Source organism: Oncorhynchus kisutch, linkage group LG11 (assembly GCF_002021735.2).
Source record: "Oncorhynchus kisutch isolate 150728-3 linkage group LG11, Okis_V2, whole genome shotgun sequence".
Classification (NCBI taxonomy): Eukaryota; Metazoa; Chordata; class Actinopteri; order Salmoniformes; family Salmonidae; genus Oncorhynchus; species Oncorhynchus kisutch.
In genome coordinates, this window is record NC_034184.2 from 75,305,993 (window position 1) to 75,326,595 (window position 20,603).

General features: G+C 41.9%; 2 protein-coding genes across 3 annotated transcripts in view; one reads left to right on the plus strand and one right to left on the minus strand.

Moving 5' to 3' along the window:
• LOC109899230 (diamine acetyltransferase 1-like) overlaps positions 1-20,603 on the minus strand; it is a 48,574-nt gene that overhangs the window by 24,667 nt on the left and 3,304 nt on the right. The window contains exon 1 of one of the 2 annotated variants that reach the window (XM_020494285.2): positions 12,790-12,983. The exons of the other annotated variant lie outside the window; for it this stretch is intronic. Coding sequence (XP_020349874.1) covers positions 12,790-12,855 — 66 coding nt within the window. The 5' untranslated portion in view covers positions 12,856-12,983. Of the gene's footprint in view, positions 1-12,789; positions 12,984-20,603 lie in introns of those variants that run through there. 2 annotated transcript variants of the gene reach the window in all.
• The window catches only part of LOC109898999 (pyruvate dehydrogenase E1 component subunit alpha, mitochondrial-like), a 39,272-nt gene continuing 31,255 nt past the window's right edge, over positions 12,587-20,603 (plus strand). The window contains exon 1 of the mRNA XM_031835126.1: positions 12,587-12,812. The gene's annotated coding sequence lies outside the window, so the exon portion shown is untranslated. The remainder of the gene's footprint in view (positions 12,813-20,603) is intronic.

Consider the following 20,603-nt stretch of genomic DNA (forward strand, 5'->3'; position numbering starts at 1 on the left):
TAGGGATGATCAGTGAGATACACCTGCTGGAGCGCGTGCTACGGATGGGTGTTGCCATCGTGACCAGTGAACTGAGATAAGGCGGAGCTTTACCTAGCATGGACTTGTAGATGACCTGGAGCCAGTGGGTCTGGCGACGAATATGTAGCGAGGGCCAGCCGACTAGAGCATACAAGTCGCAGTGGTGGGTGGTATAAGGTGCTTTAGTGACAAAATGGATGGCACTGTGATAGACTGCATCCAGTTTGCTGAGTAGAGTGTTGGAAGCCATTTTGTAGATGACATCGCCGAAGTCTAGGATCGGTAGGATAGTCAGTTTTACTAGGGTAAGCTTGGCGGCGTGAGTGAAGGAGGCTTTGTTGCGGAATAGAAAGCCGACTCTTGATTTGATTTTCGATTGGAGATGTTTGATATGAGTCTGGAAGGAGAGTTTGCAGTCTAGCCAGACACCTAGGTACTTATAGATGTCCACATATTCAAGGTCGGAACCATCCAGGGTGGTGATGCTAGTCGGGCATGCGGGTGCAGGCAGCGATTGGTTGAAAAGCATGCATTTGGTTTTACTAGCGTTTAAGAGCAGTTGGAGGCCACGGAAGGAGTGTTGTATGGCATTGAAGCTCGTTTGGAGGTTAGATAGCACAGTGTCCAATGACGGGCCGAAAGTATATAGAATGGTGTCGTCTGCGTAGAGGTGGATCAGGGAATCGCTCGCAGCAAGAGCAACATCATTGATATATACAGAGAAAAGAGTCGGCCCGAGAATTGAACCCTGTGGCACCCCCATAGAGACTGCCAGAGGACGTCATCATTATGGGGTATTGTGGGAAGATTTGAAGATTTATTTTATTTAATCCATTTTAGAACAAGGCTGTAACGTAACAATGTGGAAAAAGGGGTCTGAATACTTTCCGAATGAACTCCATCTTAGGTTGGCCTTGGCCTGACGGTGAAGGCGCAAAATGGGATTTATCAATTTAGGTCATTCAGAGTACATGTCACTGTTTGTCATCTAATTTTTCACACAGGGTGAAAAAGCCCGGGGGCCAGGTTGGGACATTTTTTTAAAGAATGGAGTATACCCACTTCTCCAGGCACCACTACACCACTGGCTGTAGCGCAACAACGTGTGGAATAAGTCAAGGGGTATGACTCATTTCTGAAGGCACTGTATATCTGACTTTGCACACATACACACCCACCTACCACTTATGCTGCTGCCATAAAGTATATACCGTTTACTATCAACCAACTTTAAGGTGCATTACCACCACCACCAACTGGCCTGGAGTGTGGACCTCAGTTCATCTTTCAATCACACACGTGGGCATATGCTCCTAAAAACCAATGAGGAGATGGGAGAGGCAGGACTTGCAGCGCGTCAATAATAGAACTCAGTTCTATTTTAGTGCCTGGCTACCAGACATTCGTTAACCTGCGTGAGCAGTTTGGATGAAATGACTGAGTAAGATGTGTACATTTATTTTGCAATGCTTGCACACCTAACGCGAGTGGTGTGGTCAGCATGTATAGGTGAGGTGATAGCTAGCAGAGTAGAACCCTTGGAAAAAATAGAGTTGCACACTAGGAGCTCAGAAGCAATCATTATATAACCAACTTTTCAAAAGCCAAGCTGTCTTCATCAAGGTATAATGACAAACACTGCATGTCACTAGTTTATATAGTTTGAAAGGACACAGGTGTCTGTAATCATGGCTGGCTGTGGCTTGATTTAGAGATATTAAAAAAAGCATGAATGGATAACATAAGATCATAAATACAATTTGGCTACATAGGCCTACAAATATTATTTACAATTGATAGCAAAAATACAATCACAAGAATGGCTTCAGATCAAACTCTACTTTGACACCGAAGGGAAAAATAATATTTAAATTAAAAGATCCAGGCGGCCTCTTGTTTAAACGATAAATGGTCAAGGTCACCCCTAAGGGCGGGTCCGAAAACACATTATGATACTCTCATCGGATATTAGAATGTGCCAATGTTTGTAAACGGTTCACCTTAATTTGTTCAGAGCACTTTGAATAGTGCGAAGTATGACGCAATAATGCTTCCTTGAAAGAGATCATATCTCGATTTGTTTTGAATTCTCAACGGCAGTATTAATCTGACAATTGTTGTACCCTCTTTCCTTGAATCTCAGCCATGTTTCGATCCATATTTTTATTTGACAAAATTGTCTCGAGAGCAAACTGTTTTTCCAAGGGAATCAGGTGACAGCTATCAGCCCTTAAACTGTTGCAATCAGTGGGTTTCCTGTAAAGATCAGTGTATACAACATTATCCTCACAATTGGCCCAGCGTCGTCGGGTTATTAGAGGCTTTGGCCGGGGTTGGCCGTCATTTGAAATTAAGAATTTGTTCTGTGGCGCAGTGGTCTAAGGCACTACATCGCAGTCTAGCTGTGCCACTAGATATTCTGGTTGAGTCCAGGAGACCCATGGGGTGGCGCACAATTGGCCCAGCGTCGTCCAGGTTAGGCACGGACGTCCTTGTCCCATTGCGTCAGCAGGTGCATAGTGTTTCCTCCGAAACATTGTTGCGGCTGGCTTCATTGGGCAAGTGTGTCAAGTTTCGGAAGGATGCACGACTCTCGACCTTCGCTTCTCCCGAGTGCAGCGATGAGAAAAGACTATCTACCAATTGCATACCACGAAATCGGGGGGGAAAAAAAGGGGTAAAAAAAAATATAATAACATAATTTGTTCTTAACGGATATAAATAAATGCACTGGAGGGTAGTTAATTTGGGTCACATTACAAAATAAAAGTAATTAAAGTATTCAGGGGGAGGTTCAAGAGATTCAATTGATCGAGATCAAAAGTCGTGTAATTTTTTGGGTGATTTGACCAGAACGTAAAATACCCATCTATGACAGAGAAGATCGTGTTATGAAAACACTGACGCACACCCCACCACCACCTTATGCCGTTTACTAGTTTTTTAATTAAATCTTGCTACCAGTCCCTTTCTCCTAATCACTGCCTACATAAAAATATCTACCGCAAATATTCCAGTATCCCTGCACATTGTAAATTTGGTACTGGCTCTGACTCTGTATATAGCGAACTCTTATTTATCATGTTCATATTTCTCATTAAAAGAATCGGAATATAACGCTTGAATGGATGTCAACCCCAAAACATGTTCAAGTCATTAGTAACCAATCAACTGCATTACGGTTAAACACGGACTAACATCAAAGATGTATGTATGCCAGTCATGCTAACCCGCTTATTCTAACGGGAGTTAGCATTTAACAGTTACTTCTTCTAAACCTGCATTTTTTTCCCTTCTCCATGTTATGCAGCGAAAACAGCCAAATCAATCCAAATTAGACTTAACCACATTGTGGTTCTGTTACAACACATTGTTCATGACGGATGGCAAATATCCACGTTGTTAGATCAGGTTTGTGGAATGTGCGCTTATCTGGTAAATGCACATTGCACTCCAATTAATCCTTTACCGTATCTATACAGGGAGGTTAAGAGGGGCAAACTGATTGGTACATCCATTTCTGATTGGTACATCCAAGCTGCAATATGTAACTTTATGGGCGACTTGACCAAATACACAGAAATGTGAGTTATAGAAAGCAAGTATAAGAATTATTGGCAAAAATTTGACCTTTATGGAAAATCTCAGCAAAATGAAAGATGGCGAGACACATGCTCATTACCTTAGGAAGCGCACACAGAATGAGCTGATACAGATTGTGAGTGACAAAATTCTGGAAGCAGTAGTGACTCAAGTAAGAGACAAAGTACTTAATTATTGAACTGTACACCTGACAGTCACCAGGAGAAAATGTTCTGTGTGTGCCATTTCTATGCTTCCCGTTTAGTTTTGGGGTCTTTTATTTTCGGTTTTGTACACCAGCTTCAAACAGCTGAAAATACAATGTTTGGTTATGGAAAATATATTTCACAGCAGTTTAGATTGTACAATGATTCTCTACACCAGGGGTCAGCAGCTTTTGTGTGGAGAGACAATTTACCCTACCATTTCTAACGATCTGCGTGCCAGTTATGATTTTCATATTTGCATTAGAATTTGTCTGAATGTCTAAATGCTCACAAACGGATGCATTCCATTCCATAGCTCGCTATAAACAGAGGTGCTGTGCTGTCCATTAGCACCACGGGGCTCCACTATAGGCCTACCAGCATCAGATGAGCAATGCCGCACCAAGGCGCTGTTCAAGCTGTTGAATCTGGCGCGGTCTTCGCTATTTTTAAAACGCAGCTACAGATCTTTGTATTGTACTTCCTGATTTTCGCCATTGTTTGGTCGTTCTTGTTTGGCAAGCGTCCTTGATGATGGTAGGTAATTCATTTGGTGTTATGTCTCGTATTCCATTGCATTATGCAGTTGTGGTCAGCAGTTTTAAAGCGACGCTCATTTTAATTTTGAGGTCTGCATTTGAAGTCGGCCTTATTGTGACTTGATGGCCTGTAGTAGTGGCTTTATGTATAATTGTTTCGTAAAGCCGACCAAATGTTGGTTTTATTTATGGTTTTGATTTGTGGACAATAGTCACTTGATGCGTTTTATCAATATTTCGTTTCAAGTGTCTTCTGCTGTTTCAAATAGCATCTATCAGACATCTCGATTGATTATATATGGACATTTCGTTAGAACACTTGGAAATATTATTATAATAAACGAAGATGTATAAATCATAAGTGTATAAATTGCTATTCTTTCATGCATTTGTGTGTCCCATTTCATATAGGCTACAAAACTATTGGACAAATACACATGATTAAAAAGTACAACTTTTTTGAAAGACAAAATTAAAACAGACGACTGTTAGGCCTACCAACAGCTCTAAACATAACTGAATGTAAGGAAAAAAATATATTCTTATCTGCTAAGAATTGTAGCCTACTCCGTCTCCCGTGTCTTATTCCAAATCCCAAGCAACCCACAGGTTCTCATTACTACTTGTTGAAATTAACTGGCATAAACATTACAAGGTTATATAATGTGGTATTGAAAATCACATATTACCGATTTAGTGCGATCCTTGTCCCTGCTTTCCTTTGCTGAGCCGCGTAATATCTGGGCTGTATTTGGACGCTGAGCTGCACAGACCTCGGAGCGGTCCGTTGTCAGCCGGCTGAGTGAGGGGCTCAGGATTGACTTCGTGTGTTTAAAGATCTGTTCACATAAATCCACTCTCATCAAGAGCCACACTAAACACAGGTGCACCTTTTAACGTTACAGTTTGCTCATTGCATTACTGAGATGGTTGAAAATGTAAATCTCATAAAATAAAGCCTGCGAACTACTGAGGAAAGCCTCATTGATATTTTCTCCAGTAAAAATATCAGTAAATGGCTTTGTATGTTTAGCAATGCACTATGCAACTTTGTAGCTCCCCTCTGTAGCTTGATTTTTGACTGCATTTCGATTTGTAAACACACTGCTTTGCTTTTCATACCTGGACACGGCCCTTCAGCCTCCTCTGCCTCATCCGCCTCATCCTTGAAGTTGTTCCATGTGTCGTTTCAAAATGACGCTGTACACTTGACGTACAACAAACAGCAATTTTACAAGAGAGCGCAAAAAGCCCGATCCTTCAGTAAAACAAACCAATATTCATTTGTTCAAGAGGCAATAGATGAGTGGACACAGAGCCGGGCGGCCCTATACGCAAGTTGCGTAGGGCCCCGCAAATTACGCAATGGCCCGCCTCCCCGTTGTGTCAATGTTTACAACTTCGATGAGAGGATAAAGCGGAACTGTCCTTCTGGTAACGAAAAGAGAGAAAAAAAACACAATGATAGTGAATTGCGGGAACAGCAATCAGGTAAACTTGTGTTATCCTCTCCAAGTTTGATCTCAGCAAATAACATTAACGTTAAATTGATGTGCTAGCTTGCAGTGCATCTCTAGTCTGTCTGTCTTGCTAACATAGCTGGGCACTGCATCTCTTTGCCTGTCTGTGTCTTGCCAGCCACTTCCAGGGCTGTGTTCTGTGACTTTGTGCGTGACAACAGTGAAATACAACCATTTATTACGTTTGATAAAACGCCAACGGGCAACGGTGTTTATAAACTGCAGCTCCGAAAAGAACCGCGTCGTGCGTTCATATGCTCGTAAACGAAATTAAATTCAAGCTTTCCAGCAGCAACCACTGTGGGGACCAGTCCAGACAATATATGGGCGTGATTGAACTCCTCATAGGCTCACATCATTTTAAAACAAGACAATGATTATCTAGCATCTCAGTCAAGGTTTAGTTACAACTCTGGACTAATGCAAGATGGAAAGCAATGGACTGACATTGATCTATATTGAATTTAAAATGTTGATTAGCTGGGCATACTGGGCAATATGGATGCACATCTCTCAGTAAATAATAACCATTAAGTATTCAGCCAAGCCATAGTATAAATAATATTTTATATTTGAAAATGTATGCAAGGAAATCTGGGGGAACCAGTTTGAATAGGGCCTGATGCAGCTGATAAAATTAATAATAGTATTGTTATCTATAATTTACAGGTGCTATGCTTAAGTTAGTCATTTGACGAGATGCTGGATCATCAGCCAGTACAAGCAGACTCAGTTGATCCACATCCAGCCTCAGCCAGTACTAACACAGACACAGTACAGCTGGCTTCAGCAGATACTAACAAAGACCCAGTACTGGCAGCTTCAGCAAGTACTAACACAGACCCAATACAGCAAGTACTAACACAGACCCAGGTGAAGTACTGGCAGCCTCAGCCAGTACTAGCACAACCAGAGGTGTACAGCCAGCATCAGATACAATCAGTTCAGACCCTAATAGAATAGTTCCTTCTCCACCAAAGTTAATGCGCAGAGGTCCATTCAAACCAGGACTGGATTTCTTACCCTAAAGACAAGTCTAGAAGAGGTTTATTACAGAGACAGCTGTCAAATGGGGATTAGATTACCAGGAGGTGGCTTTTATACTCAAACACTGTGTATTGGTTTAGCTGTAAGCTCTTTTCTACAGAAGACTACAAAATAATAAAGGAAGGTGTGAATGACTGGTCAAATATCAACACCATTCTGAAACACCACAAGGGTAGTCCTGAACACACAGACAATATGATTAAGTGAAGAGAACTTGATCTGCTCCTAAGTCGGGCACAGACTCTTGACCAAATATAAATGACAATTTTGGAGGCTGAAAGAAAGACATGGCAGGATGTCCTTACGTTAATTTATTTTACCTAGGCAAGTCAGTTAAGAACAAATTCTTATTTTCAATGACGGCCTAGGAACAGTGGGTTAACTGCCTGTTCAGGGGCAGAACGACAGATTTGTACCTTGTCAGCTCGGTGATTTGAACATGCAACCTTCCGGTTACTAGCCCAACGCTCTAACCACTAGGCAGCCTCTGGCTGAAAGAAGCATAGCATTCAGGGTTTCAGACAAACTCTTCCAACCAGACAATGGAAACTTCCTAAAAGAGGTTGAATTATTGGCAAAAATTGGACCTTTATGGAAAATCTCAGCAAAATGAAAGATGGCGAGACACATGCTCATTACCTTAGGAAGCGCACACAGAATGAGCTGATACAGATTGTGAGTGACAAAATTCTGGAAGCAGTAGTGACTCAAGTAAGAGACAAAGTACTTCATTATTGAACTGTACACCTGACAGTCACCAGGAGAAAATGTCTAAAACTTCTCATTGCAGATGCTGCCAAATCTTCAAAAGATGCAGTTGGGTATGTGCAAAAGCTCTTCACCTTCTTTTCAGCTGGCACACAAAGATAGTGTTTTGAAGAAACACGTGAACATAACCGTGAAGTCATGGAGTGACAAGATGGAGGAGTAGGCTCCAAAGTGTTCATACAATCAGGTATCAGCCTTCTGAGGTTCGGGAGGCATTACCGGAACCCAGACAGACGATCAACAATCCTGTGGCCAAAGTGGAGGCACAAGCACTTGCAGTTGAAGTTGGGTCCTACAGCTTCTTGATTTGCTGTGTCGTATGGTGTGATATACTGACAATGACAAACAAGGTAAACAAGCTCCTCCAAGCCGCCTCAATGCAGTTGGATATCGCATTGAATTTAATCTCAAATGCAAAGGCCTTCTGCACTACATACCGGGAAACTGGATTCTCTGACAACAGCCAAAAGCATTTGTGAAGAAATTAATGTTGAGGCTGTTCTGAAAGAGAAGAGACTGAGAAACAGCAAGAGCATTTCAGCTGTTGAAAAATCTTGAAGTCAACTACTTCAACCTTGGTCGACTCTGCTGTGACATCCATGGATGAGAGATTTGAAACACTCAACCAGGTGAAAACCAAATATGGAGTGCTGCTGAACTTCAGCACTGCCTCTCAGATGTCCAGTGAATCTTTTTTATTTTTTACCCCCTTTTTGTGGTATCCAAGTGTTAGTAATTACTATCTTGTCTCATCGCTACAACTCCCGTACGGGCTTGGGAGAGACGAAGGTCGTCCGAAACACAACCCAACCAAGCCGCACTGCTTCTTAACACAGCGCGCATCCAACCCGGAAGCCAGCCGCACCAATGTGTTGGAGGAAGCACTGTGCACCTGGCAACCTTGGTTGGCGTGCACTGCGCCCGGCCCGCCACAGGAGTCGGAGGTGCGCGATGAGACAAGGATATCCCTACTGGCCACGGGCCTCCCCACAGACCTCCCGGTCACGGCCGGCTGCGACAGAGCCTGGACGCGAACCCAGAGTATCTGGTGGCACAGCTAGCGCTGAGATGCAGTGCCACTGCGCCACCCCTAGACCACTGCGCCACCCGTGAGGGCGCAGTGCATCTTTAAAGGCTCACTGCATGGAAGACACTAACCTTCAGCGATGACTGACATCAGTGGAATGGATCTGGCACACGAGATTCAGAATTTACCTGATCTGCCATCAGATAAGATGACTGCCTGCGAGCTGCTTTCCTTTCTCTGTGAGAAAAACCTGGAGGAACTCTATCCTAGCCTTTGGATAGCCCTAAGAATTGCAGTCACACTACCAGTAACAGCTACCAGAGGTCTTCCATGTCACAGGAACGTTTGAGTGGTCTGGCCATCATGAGCATTTTTTTTTATTTTACCAGGCAAGTCAGTTAAGAACAAATTCTTATTTTCAATGATGGCCTAGGAACAGTGGGTTAACTGCCTGTTCTGGGGCAGAACGACAGATTTGTACCTTGTCAGCTTGGGGGTTTGAACTTGCAACCTTCTGGTTACTAGTCCAACGCTCTAACCACTAGGCTACGCTGCCGCCCCAGCATAAATCATGATGTGGGGAAACACATGTCCTATGATGACATCATTGATGATTTTGCCTCAAGAAAGTGCAGAAGAGGAAGATTTTAATTCAAACATTCATATATTTACACACTTAGTAACATTTAAGATTGTATGGCAGAAGTGCATTTGTGTAAATGACTGCTTAACTATGTGACATACTTCCCATTTCTTCCAGACAGTCCAGATAGACTGGTTCCCATGCTGATGCTGAAAATGCCCAGGCTGTAGAGGGAACCAAAGCTAATCACACAGCTGTATAAGTTTTATTGAGCTATTTTAAGACATACAGCTGCAGCTTATTTTGCTATTTTAAGACATACAGCTGTAGCCATAGCCTATAGGCTTATGTTTACATCGTATAGACAAAGCTAATTGTATAATATTGTGAGGACTGGACTAATTACCAGGCAGTAGAGCCAAAGCTCAGTTATATTTTCTACAATTTCTTAAGATTCTATAGAAAATATTATATTCCAAGAAATATTGTTTGTTTATACCTCATTCTGTTCTGTATAGGTTTACTTGTTCTTAGACCGACAGATGGAGCAAACTGAGGAGGGAGGATTGTAGTGGGAGCACTGGGGTGTCAGTTGTGACTTTGGCAGGTGTGACAATGGCAAATGGTTTACACGGGTCAGGTAGGAGGGCCCCAGGGAGGTCAGGCCCGGCTCTGAGTGGACATCTACCTTATTTTTCTTTGCTGATGACATTTTGCACCCTGAACTGTTTTTAAATAACAAAAGAAAGTTTGCTAGCTGCTAGCCATGTGAAAACTAATCTTATCTTTAGTGCCGCCATGGTTTTGAATTTGGAGGTAGAGGCGAGGAGGGTTGTCTTGCGCTTAACTAATAACATGAAACTCCTGCAAAATCATGAAAGCCCAATGGCTAATCAGGATTGACATACCTTGAATTACTGTACAACATTGCACTGAATATCAATGCAATTTCATAACCAATACATGCAATTATTTTCTCCAGTTTATAAAAACAATTAACTGTCGAAAATAAGTAAGATAATAAATATTATAATTTTTTAATTGGGGGGGGTGCTTGGCAAGCCAAGGCAAATACCCTCACGTGTGCCTTAGGTTGCCGACCCCTGCTGTACAGTATGCTTATTTTGTCACAAACTAATTTCAGTATAACTATTAGAATTTGAACAACCAGGAAATGACGGAGATATTTCTGTGTAGTGCATCTTGAAGGAAAAAGGAAACCGCACACTGCTCTTGATAGTATCACCGATCTTTAATAAGCTTACGTATCGGCCACACAGCCTTCGTCAGAGCTTTTGGGATTTTTTTAAAGTGGCACCATTATGTGGACCTGGCCCCACCCACATCCGTTCTACACATCGAAGGGGGTTGGAGGCAAAGGAAAAATAAACAAGTGCTACCAAATATAACAATATGCATTTCATAAATATGACAAAAGTGTATAAATAAGGCGTATTAAACACGTCTGTAAAATCTCAATGAGGACATCGCAAGTTCATTAGTCATAGGGTACATCATACGAAAAACGTCAGAATAATCTACAAGAGACACATATTTCATGTTCAAATTCACAACAGAACTGCATTGTGAGCAGTGTTCGGTTTCCTTTTTCCTTCATCTTGTTCAATTGTTGCCATGCACCTGCAAATTAGATTGCTCAGATGTGCAAGTGCCTTTTGAATTTTGTATAGTGCATCTTCAAATGAATAATAAATACCCTACTGATTTTAGAAAGTAAATCTTGGTGCGTCAAAAAAAAAAAAAAAGATAAAAAGTGGGATGCATGCCAGTAAAGTCACTACACAACACTAAACAATCACTGTGACAAACGGTGCCTGCATAAAGCTGACCCAACAGCAGAGTCCCAACAGCTTACCACTGATACACCTGGCTGTCAGGGGAGCCTTGTCTGGCAGCGAAACCATTCAAAGCTTCATTTACTGCCTTAAAAAAAACATAGCTGTTATGGCTGACTTCCTTAAAAAAATGTGGCTTCTAATGACAATTGAGATGTACAAACTATGGCATAAGGGGCAAACAGGCGGATAAGAGGCAATCTCTAATTTTGATTAAGACATTAATGAGCGAGCTAGTCAATATAACTATTTGTTCAGCACTTTTGAAATGTACAGCGACAGAATTAAGAACATGGGCCGTTCTTAGTGTTCTCCCTGTACACCAAGACAGAATCGTAGGATACATAAAAGGGGCATATAAGCAGACAATGAAAGCTCTTACAATATTCACATTTCTCAAAAACAGGTTAAAGGCTACATGCGCACCACCAAGTCAGAACAGTAGGTGAAATTAAGAGGTGAAAATAGACCAAATGATTAGGGTGAGGCACATGGGCTACTAACAGCTTACTACACAACATACACTTTGTATTACGTTCTTAGCTACAGTATACATATCTCCCTGGCATATTACATTTTTTGGACTCACGTTGTTGTGCTGTGTTCACTTGAACAGGAAGGTGGTGTGGCGGTCCTTCGTGGGCAGATTTTGTCAAACTTTATCAAAGTCTGGCATTCTCTGGATTTATGGTGCTTTCAAGACAATTGGGAACTCGGGGGGGGAAAGGTCCAATTATTATGATGTCAGTGATCTTCAGGTCGTAGCTCTAGAAAGAGGCCCGAGTTCCAGATTTACAATTCCAGTTGGATGAAAGTTCAAAACTAATTTTGCCAGTTGTAGCTCGTTTTTCCCAAGTTCCCAGTTGTCTTGAACTCACTAAAGTCAAATTTTGCAGTTCTGAGTTGAGTTGTTTTGAGCGTGGCACAAATCATGCTTCATTAACAGCATGGCCAATGTTGAATGTTTATCATTTTAAACTTGGAAAAGAGACCCTCAGACTTGGGACCACACAGCCACTCCACTGAATAGCAGGCTAATGATTGATTTTCAATGCTTGCAGTTAGCCAATGATACCTTCCATGATACCTTCCATGATACCTTTGAATTAGCAAGTTCCAACTTGTTGTGTAATGTTTATGGCCGATGAGCACCGATATATATATATATATATATATAATAATCTAAAATTGCCAAGGATGTGGGGCTCAAATCTGAAAGATGGGTCGCCACTGCTGATTCGTGAAGAACATAACTTTGAAATGCCTCATGATTTAAGTTCAACTATGGTACCCAATCACAACCACGAATTTGAGAGCGCTTTTACTCCGTACGTTATATTCCAAAAATAATTCCTCACTTATATTAACATTACGGTACGCACAGGCACGTCAAACGTCCCGAAGGAAATACAATTTTAATTGCTGTCAATTGTCCCGTTACTCTTGCAAGATTTGCTTCATCCATCACAAGCTTTTCATAGTTAGTTGTATTTTGGTATTTAACTAGCTAACTCCTCAAGCATCTTTAGATAGCAAATCAACGATACACACGGAAATACTGTCGCCGGAGAAGAGTGACGAAGGGTGAAACCAAGTCGATTTTCTAGCTAAGCAAGCAGTGATTTTAGTTTGCGGTTTACCTTTATCAGTCGCAGTATGTCAGGTACATCTTTGGGTTCAGCTTTCCGTATTTTAAAATCTGTCATTTTCTTATATTAATAAGAGCTGAACAGTCGATTTAAAAGCTAGCTAGTTATCTAACGTTAGCTACCTTGACTTGGTTTGAATAGAACCAGCCCTTTAAGCAAAATGTTCGCTAGATATATTGAAGGACATTGTGGAGAGATTAGATTGGGGGCGCCTTTTTATCCCATTGTTGTGTGAGCCAGCCCACGCGCGGGTTGTTTTTACACAAGGAGTGTCTGTTGTACTGTCATAAATGCATCAGAGAGGCTTCATTACACAGTGGCGTGTGTTTACGGTTGGATCAATATTATATTAATGGATCAATATTATTATATTTTGTTGTAGTATTGTTTTTCATAATTTTCCTAAAATTCGCAAGAGGCTCAATGTATCTCCCATGATACACATCCGAGCTTGCGAAATAGCGCCCCTATGTCTCTACGTGTAGGCCATCCCATATCTGATGCTGTCTGTTCCAAACGAACATGACATTGTAGCATTGAAGGATAGGGAAGTCACCGAGCATTTGGACGCCAATCAGTGTTAATGTAAACTGAGCGACCTCAACTGTGAATGGTCGTGGCGCACCAACAAAAAAAAAGTGTCAAGGGAAAGCAGCGTGGATTTGTGTCACTCCTATCAAATCCCATTGAGAGCACACATAATTGACAGAAAAACTAGAAATGTTGCATCACGTTATGTTGTTGTCCACCGGTGGCTAGCTAGCAAAACTTGTCCCTTTTCTAAATTAGCCATGGATGGAGATATGGATTTTGACTTGGGATTTTACTTCATTCTACACACTGACCAATGATTATAAAGGCAATTCTGATCCAACTATCCAACTATTAATTCATACATTGTTGAGACGATGGGAGTTCTATGTGTAGCTATATGTAGAAGGCTAATGTTAACTAGCTAACGTTGCACATGAATGAAAGTTAAACTAGCGAGAAAGAATTTTAGCCAGGTAGCCTAGGACAACAAAAAACAAGTGTGCACTGTATGACAGAGTGATAGACAGTTTCTCAACATGAAAGAGAGGATGGCATTGGCGTTTCTCTACAAGTAGGGTGAGTCAACATGTTTTTCTACTTACACACAGAAATCAGAACCATGGCCAGACGCATCATATTTAGCTTACTTTGATTGGACTTACGTTTTACGATCCCGTAACCAATTGTGCATGTCCTCCTGACAGAGCTGGTGTAACTGAGTCAGGTTTGTAAGCCTCCTTAATCGCACATGCTTTTTCAGTTTTGCCCAAAAATGTTCCATAGGATTGAGGTCAGGGCTTTGTGATGGCCACTCGAATACCTTGACTTTGTTGTCCTTAAGCCATTTTGCAACAACTTTGGAAGTATGCTTGGGGTTATTGTCCATTTGGAAGACCCATTTGTGACCAAGCTTTAACTTCCTGACTGATGTCTTGAGATGTTGCTTCAATATATCCATATAATTCTCCTCCCTCATGATGCCATCTATTTTGTGAAGTGCACCAGTCCCTCCTGCAGCAAAGCACCCCCACAACATGATGCTCCCACCCCCGTGCTTCATGGTTGGGATGGTGTTCTTCGGCTTGCAAGCCTTCCCCTTTTTCCTCCAAACATAACGATGGTCATTACGGCCAAACAGTTCTATTTTTGTTTCATCAGACCAGAGGACATTTCTCCAAAAAGTACGATCTTTGTCCCCATGTGCAGTTGCAAACCGTAGTCTGGCTTTTTTATGGGGGATTTGGAGCAGTGGCTTCTTCCTTGCTGAGCGGCTTTTCAGGTTATGTCGATATAGGACTCGTTTCACTGTGGATAATAGATACTTTTGTACCTGTTTCCTCCAGCATCTTCACAAGGTCCTTTTCTGTTCTGGGATTGATTTGCACTTTTTGCACCAAAGTACGTTCATCTCTAGGAGACATAACGTGTCTCCTTCCTGAGTGGTATGACGGCTGCGTGGTCCCATGGTGTTTATACTTGCGTACTATTGTTTGTACAGATGAACGTGGTACCTTCAGGCATTTGGAAATTGCTCCCAAGGATGAACCAGACTTGTGGAGGTCTCCAATTTTTTTCTGAGGTCTTGGCTGATTTCTTTTGATTTTCCCATGATGTCAAGCAAATAGGCACTGAGTTTGAAGGTAGGCCTTGAAATAAATCCACAGGTACACCTCCAACTGACTCAAATGATGTCAATTTGCCTATCAGAAGCTTCTAAAGCCATGACATACATTTCTGGATTTTTCCAAGCTGTTTAAAGGCACAGTCAATTTAGTGTATGTAAACTTCTGACCCACTGGAATTGTGATATAGTGAATATAAGTGAAATAATCTGTCTGTAAACAATTGTTGGAAAAATTGCTTGTGTCGTGCACAAAGTAGATGTCCTAACCGACTTGCCAAATGTCCTAACCGACTTGTTAACAAGAAATTTGTGGAGTGGTTGAAAAACAAGTTTTAATGACTCCAACCTAAGTGTATGTAAACCTCCGAATTCAACTGTATGTATGTATACAGTGGGGAGAACAAGTATTTGATACACTGCCGATTTTGCAGGTTTTCCTACTTACAAAGCATGTAGAGGTCTGTAATTTTTTATCATAGGTACACTTCAACTGTGAGAGACGGAATCTAAAACAAAAATTGTATGATTAAGTAATTCATTTGCATTTTTTTGCATGATATAAGTATTTGATCACCTACCAACCAGTAAGAATTCCGTCTCTCACAGACCTGTTAGTTTTTCTTTAAGAAGCCCCACTGTTCTCCACTCATTACCTGTATTAACTGCACCCGTTTGAACTCGTTACCTGTATAAAAGACACCTGTCCACACACTCAATCAAACAGACTCCAATCTTGTTCTCCCCACTGTATATTCAAAATCTTGTGTATCTTAATTTCCACAAATGACTAATAATATGCATAATAATGTAGGCAGTTCATGTGAAGGATTGTTACTTATAACCAGGATTGCCATTAAAGTTGACATTTTTGGCAATCAATCATTTTAGCAAACAATTATTGTGATTCATCCTATATTGTCCCTAACATCATAACCCCGTAGAAACAGATATGGGACACACACACCCTTTCCCCCCACAAACAACCACAAGCTCAGATGTTTAACAGTTGTTAAACATTACCCTTACCTGCCGCCTGTCCCTCCTATCACCTGTGCTTGGCCCTCCTATGTTGAACATAATAAACCTCTCTATCCACCGCATCTGTACCAAACTCGCTAAAAGTGGCAGTAATAAAGCCTCTTGGAAAAGCCAAACCTTGACCCAGAAAATATAAAAAACTTCTAGGTTAGACTACTGGAAATGCCTGTTAAGGCAAGGGCTGAGTTCAAGGTTTTACTGCTAACCTACAAAGCATTACATGGGCTTGCTCCTACCTATCTTTCCGATTTGGTCCTGCTGTACATACCTACACATACGCTATGGTCACAAGACGCAGGCCTCCTAATTGTCCCTAGAATTTCTAAGCAAACAGCTGGAGGTAGGGCTTTCTCCTATAGAGCTCCATTTTTATGGAATGGTCTGCCTACCCATGTGAGAGACGCAGACTCGGTCTCAACCTTCAAGTCTTTATTGAAGACTCATCTCTTCAGTAGGTCCTATGATTGAGTGTAGTCTGGCCCAGGAGTGTGAAGGTGAACGGAAAGGCTCTGGAGCAACGAACCGCCCTTGCCGTCTCTGCCTGGCCGGTTCCCCTCTTTCCACTGGGATTCTCTGCCTCTAACCCTATTACAGGGGCTGAGTCACTGGAGCTCTTCCATGCCGTCCCTAGGAGGGGTGCGTCAATTGAGCGTGTTGAGTCACTGACGCGAGATCTTCCGAACTGGGTTGGCGCCCCCCCCCCCTTGGCTATACTCGGCCTTGTCTCGGGATGGTAAGTTGGTGGTTTAAGATATCCCTCTAGTGGTTTGGGGGCTGTGCTTTGGCAAAGTGGGTGGGGTTATATCCTCCCTGTTTGGCCCTGTCCGATGGTATCGTCGGAGGGGGCCACAGTGTCTCCTGACCCCTCCTTTCTCAGCCTTTAGTATTTATGCTGCAGTAGTTTGTGTCCGGGGGCTAGGGTCAGTCTTATCTCTGGAGTATTTCTCCTGTCTTATTCGATGTCCTGTGTGAATGTAAGCCTTCTTGCTTTCTTTCTTGCTTTCTTTCTTGCTTTCTTTCTTGCTTTCTTTGATGACCTGAGCCCTAGGACCATGCCTCAGGGTTACCTGGCCTGATGACTCCTTGCTGTCCCCAGTCCACCTGGCTGTACTGCTGCTCCAGTTTCAACTGTTCTGCCTGCGGCTATGGAACCCTGACCTGTTCACCGGACGTGCTAACTGTCCCAGACCTGCTGTTTTCAAGTCTCTAGATACAGCCGGAGCGGTAGAGATACTCTGAATGATTGACTATGAAAAGCCAACTGACATTTATTCCTGAGGTGCTGTCCTGTTGCACCCTCAACAACCACTGTCATTATTATTATTTGACCCTGCTGGCCATCTATGAACATTTGAACATCTTGGCCATTTTCTGTTATAATCTCCACCCAGCACAGCCAGAAGAGGACTGGCCACCCCTCCTATTCTGGTTCCTCTTTAGGTTTCTTCCTAGGTTCTGGCCTTTCTAGGGAGTTTTTCCGAGCCACCTTGCTTCTACACCTGCATTGCTTGCTGTTTGGGGTTTTAGGCTAGGTTTCTGTACAGCACTTTGAGATATCAGCTGATGTAAGAAGGGCTTTATAAATACATTTGATTTGATTGATTTGGGTAGGACTTCCTGAAAACAATGGTGCAAGGGATAGTTAATTGCACTACTGAAATGCCCCTAATCAAAACGAAACAAAAGCGGCCATCAGAAAACACTAAAAATGTAACTTTTTTTCAATGTGTCAATCACGCCGTGTCATCTGGGACCCACGAGCTAAGCCCAAGGGACTACTAGGGAGGCACTTGAACATTTGCAGTGTCATTCCAAAAAGTTATCAAATTCAACATTTTACAGACTCCAGCCTTGACTTCCTCTGCCTCTCAGAGACACGGCTCCATAAAACCTCTCCATATGCTGCTTTGATTGTGATTGGCTACAATGTTTTCAGGAGAGACAGGATTGAAGGAAGAGGAGGGGGTCTGATGATTTACATTAAAGAACATATCCGATGTAAACAAATTGAGTGGTCATGTGATAATGAACTAGAATGTATTGGTTTAAACGTTTCTCTCTCCCCAAATGTCTTTGACCCTTATTGGAATTTACAGGCCACCTTCCACCAGAAGTGTGTTTTTAATCAGTTTAATAACATGCTTAGGGAATGTGACTTTGGGAAAGAGGTCATCTTAATGGGAGATTTTAACATTAATTATGAAGACTTGTAAGAAAACCCTCAAATGGATAACTAATACCTTTTGACCTAACGCAGCTAGTTAAAGGGCCAACCAGCGTGACTTGTTGCTCTAAAACACAGATTGATTTGGTGTTCAGTAATAAACCAGAGCGTGAATAAATCATTCAGTATGGTTACTGGGCTGTCTGATCATAATCTGATACTCATAGCCAGAAAGCTTTCCAAGAACAGGTTTAACATCTCTACTGGTAACAAGCCTGATCAGCTCAGAATACCTAAGAGTCAATTAAATCATTTTGAAAAGGTGTGTAAGGGAGTTAACTGGAATGGTCTCTTGTCCTATACAAATGTGGAAGCTGATAGTCAGGTTTTTCTATCCACAATTCAGACTACACTAACTGGCTTCCTAAAGAAAATCTAATCCAAACCTGGCCAAAAAGAGCACTCTTCCTTGGCAAAATGGAGAAATCTGGAAAATTATGAAAGAATATGCTCTAAAAACAGCCCTAAAGTCCAAATTAGAGCATGACAGGTAGGTTTGCCATGTTGAGAAATAAGGTGATGGAAGAAATCAGACAGGCCAAGGCAAACTTTTTTTATCAACATAATTGGGTAAGCAAGGGAAAACTTCTAAATTGATCTGGGAGAATCTAAAAAGGTTAACAGAGAAAGACTATAGTAACACTGCAAAATGACTAGAAATCAATGTGAATGACAGTCTAATACAGAATGCAGTCGAAATATCAGCAGCCTTCAATTCCTACTTTGTTTACTCTGTCAAGGTCCTAACACATAACCCCTCCACTAGTTTCTTGGGCTCAGTGCCAGTGAATTACACTCAACCTTTCTTCATCATTAAGGAGGTTTCTGAGCCAGAGATAAACAAGCTGATTAGCTCACTAAAGAACTAAAGCCAAATATGTGTTTGGGCTGGACTCTACCTTGCTTAAAAACTACAAAGACACTAATTGGCCCCATTAAGTTCACCAACACATCTGTTTGTCAGGGGGTGTTTCCAAAAGTCTGCAAGTCGGCCGTAATAACGGCCATCTGTAAATCAGGTGACCCTACTGACGTAACTACGGGCCCATTAGTATACTACCTGTGGTGTCATAGGTTGCTGAAAGTGTGTAGCAGAACAACTGATTGCCCACCTCAACAACAGCACCTTCACATTACACTCCATGCAGTTTAGTCAGAGCAAAACACTCCACAGAAACGGCCAACTACTTTCTTCTGGAAAATGTCCAAGATGGACAAAGGGGGTGGTGTTGGGGCTGTATTTCTAGACCTAAAGAAAGCTTTTGATACTGTTACCCGTGAGGTTCTCATCACAAAACTGACTAGGTTCAACTTTTCCCCTGATGCCTTGATGTATGAAATCATACCTTGGAGGTAAAACCCAGTGTGCCAGAGTGTGCCCAGTGAGCAATGAAAATCAAACGTTGCTAAAAACCTGTTCTGACAGTTTACCTCATTAAAGATTATAATGTTCTAATGTGGTTAGCCATAAAGACGACAAGGTAGTTCACACATTCATAAATTAGGGTTACAATATAAACAGAGGTCCCATTTCTGGTTAGTCTATAGTCAGCTTTCATTTGTATTAGAGTGTGTTTACAGGAATCCTTTTCAATACCTATAAGTCACATGATTTCCTAAGAAAATGTTTCTGCAGTGAGGTTTCCTTGTATGAATGTCAACAACATGCCTAACTATACAGAAATGCCAAAGGTGGAGCTGTGGCTGATGTAAAGAATATTTGTTGGTGTGTAATGACTAGCAACCAGACGCTGCACATGACACATTTATGAAATTGCTTATCCCAGTTACTAATAAGCATGCACCCATTAAGAAAATGACTGTAAAAATGGTTAAATCCCCGTGGATTGATGAAGAATTGAAAAATTGTATGGTTGAAAGGGATGAGGCAAAAGAAATGACAAACGTACTGAAAATTGAGAAATTGAGACTAAACTGAATCAAAAGAATAAGAAACTACTCTATGAAACAAAGATAAATGACATAATGAATGACAGTAAAAAGCTTTGGAGCACCTTAAATGAAATGTTGGGCAAAAATAAACTCCACTCCATCATTAATTGAATCAGATTGTCACAACTTCCGCCGAAGTCGGCTCCTCTCCTTGTTCGGGTGGCCTTCGGTGGTCGATGTCGCTCCTCTCCTTGTTCGGGCGGCATTCGGTGGTCGATGTCGCTCCTCTCCTTGTTCGGGCGGCATTCGGTGGTCGATGTCACCGGCTTTCTAGCCATCGCCGCTCCCTTTTTCATGTATCCATTTGTTTTGTCTTCTTCCCTGCACACCTGGTTTTCATTCCCCAATCAATTCATATGTATTTATTCCTCTGTTCCCCATCATGTCTTTGTGTAGGATTGTTTGTGTTACGTGTATTTTGATATTGTTATG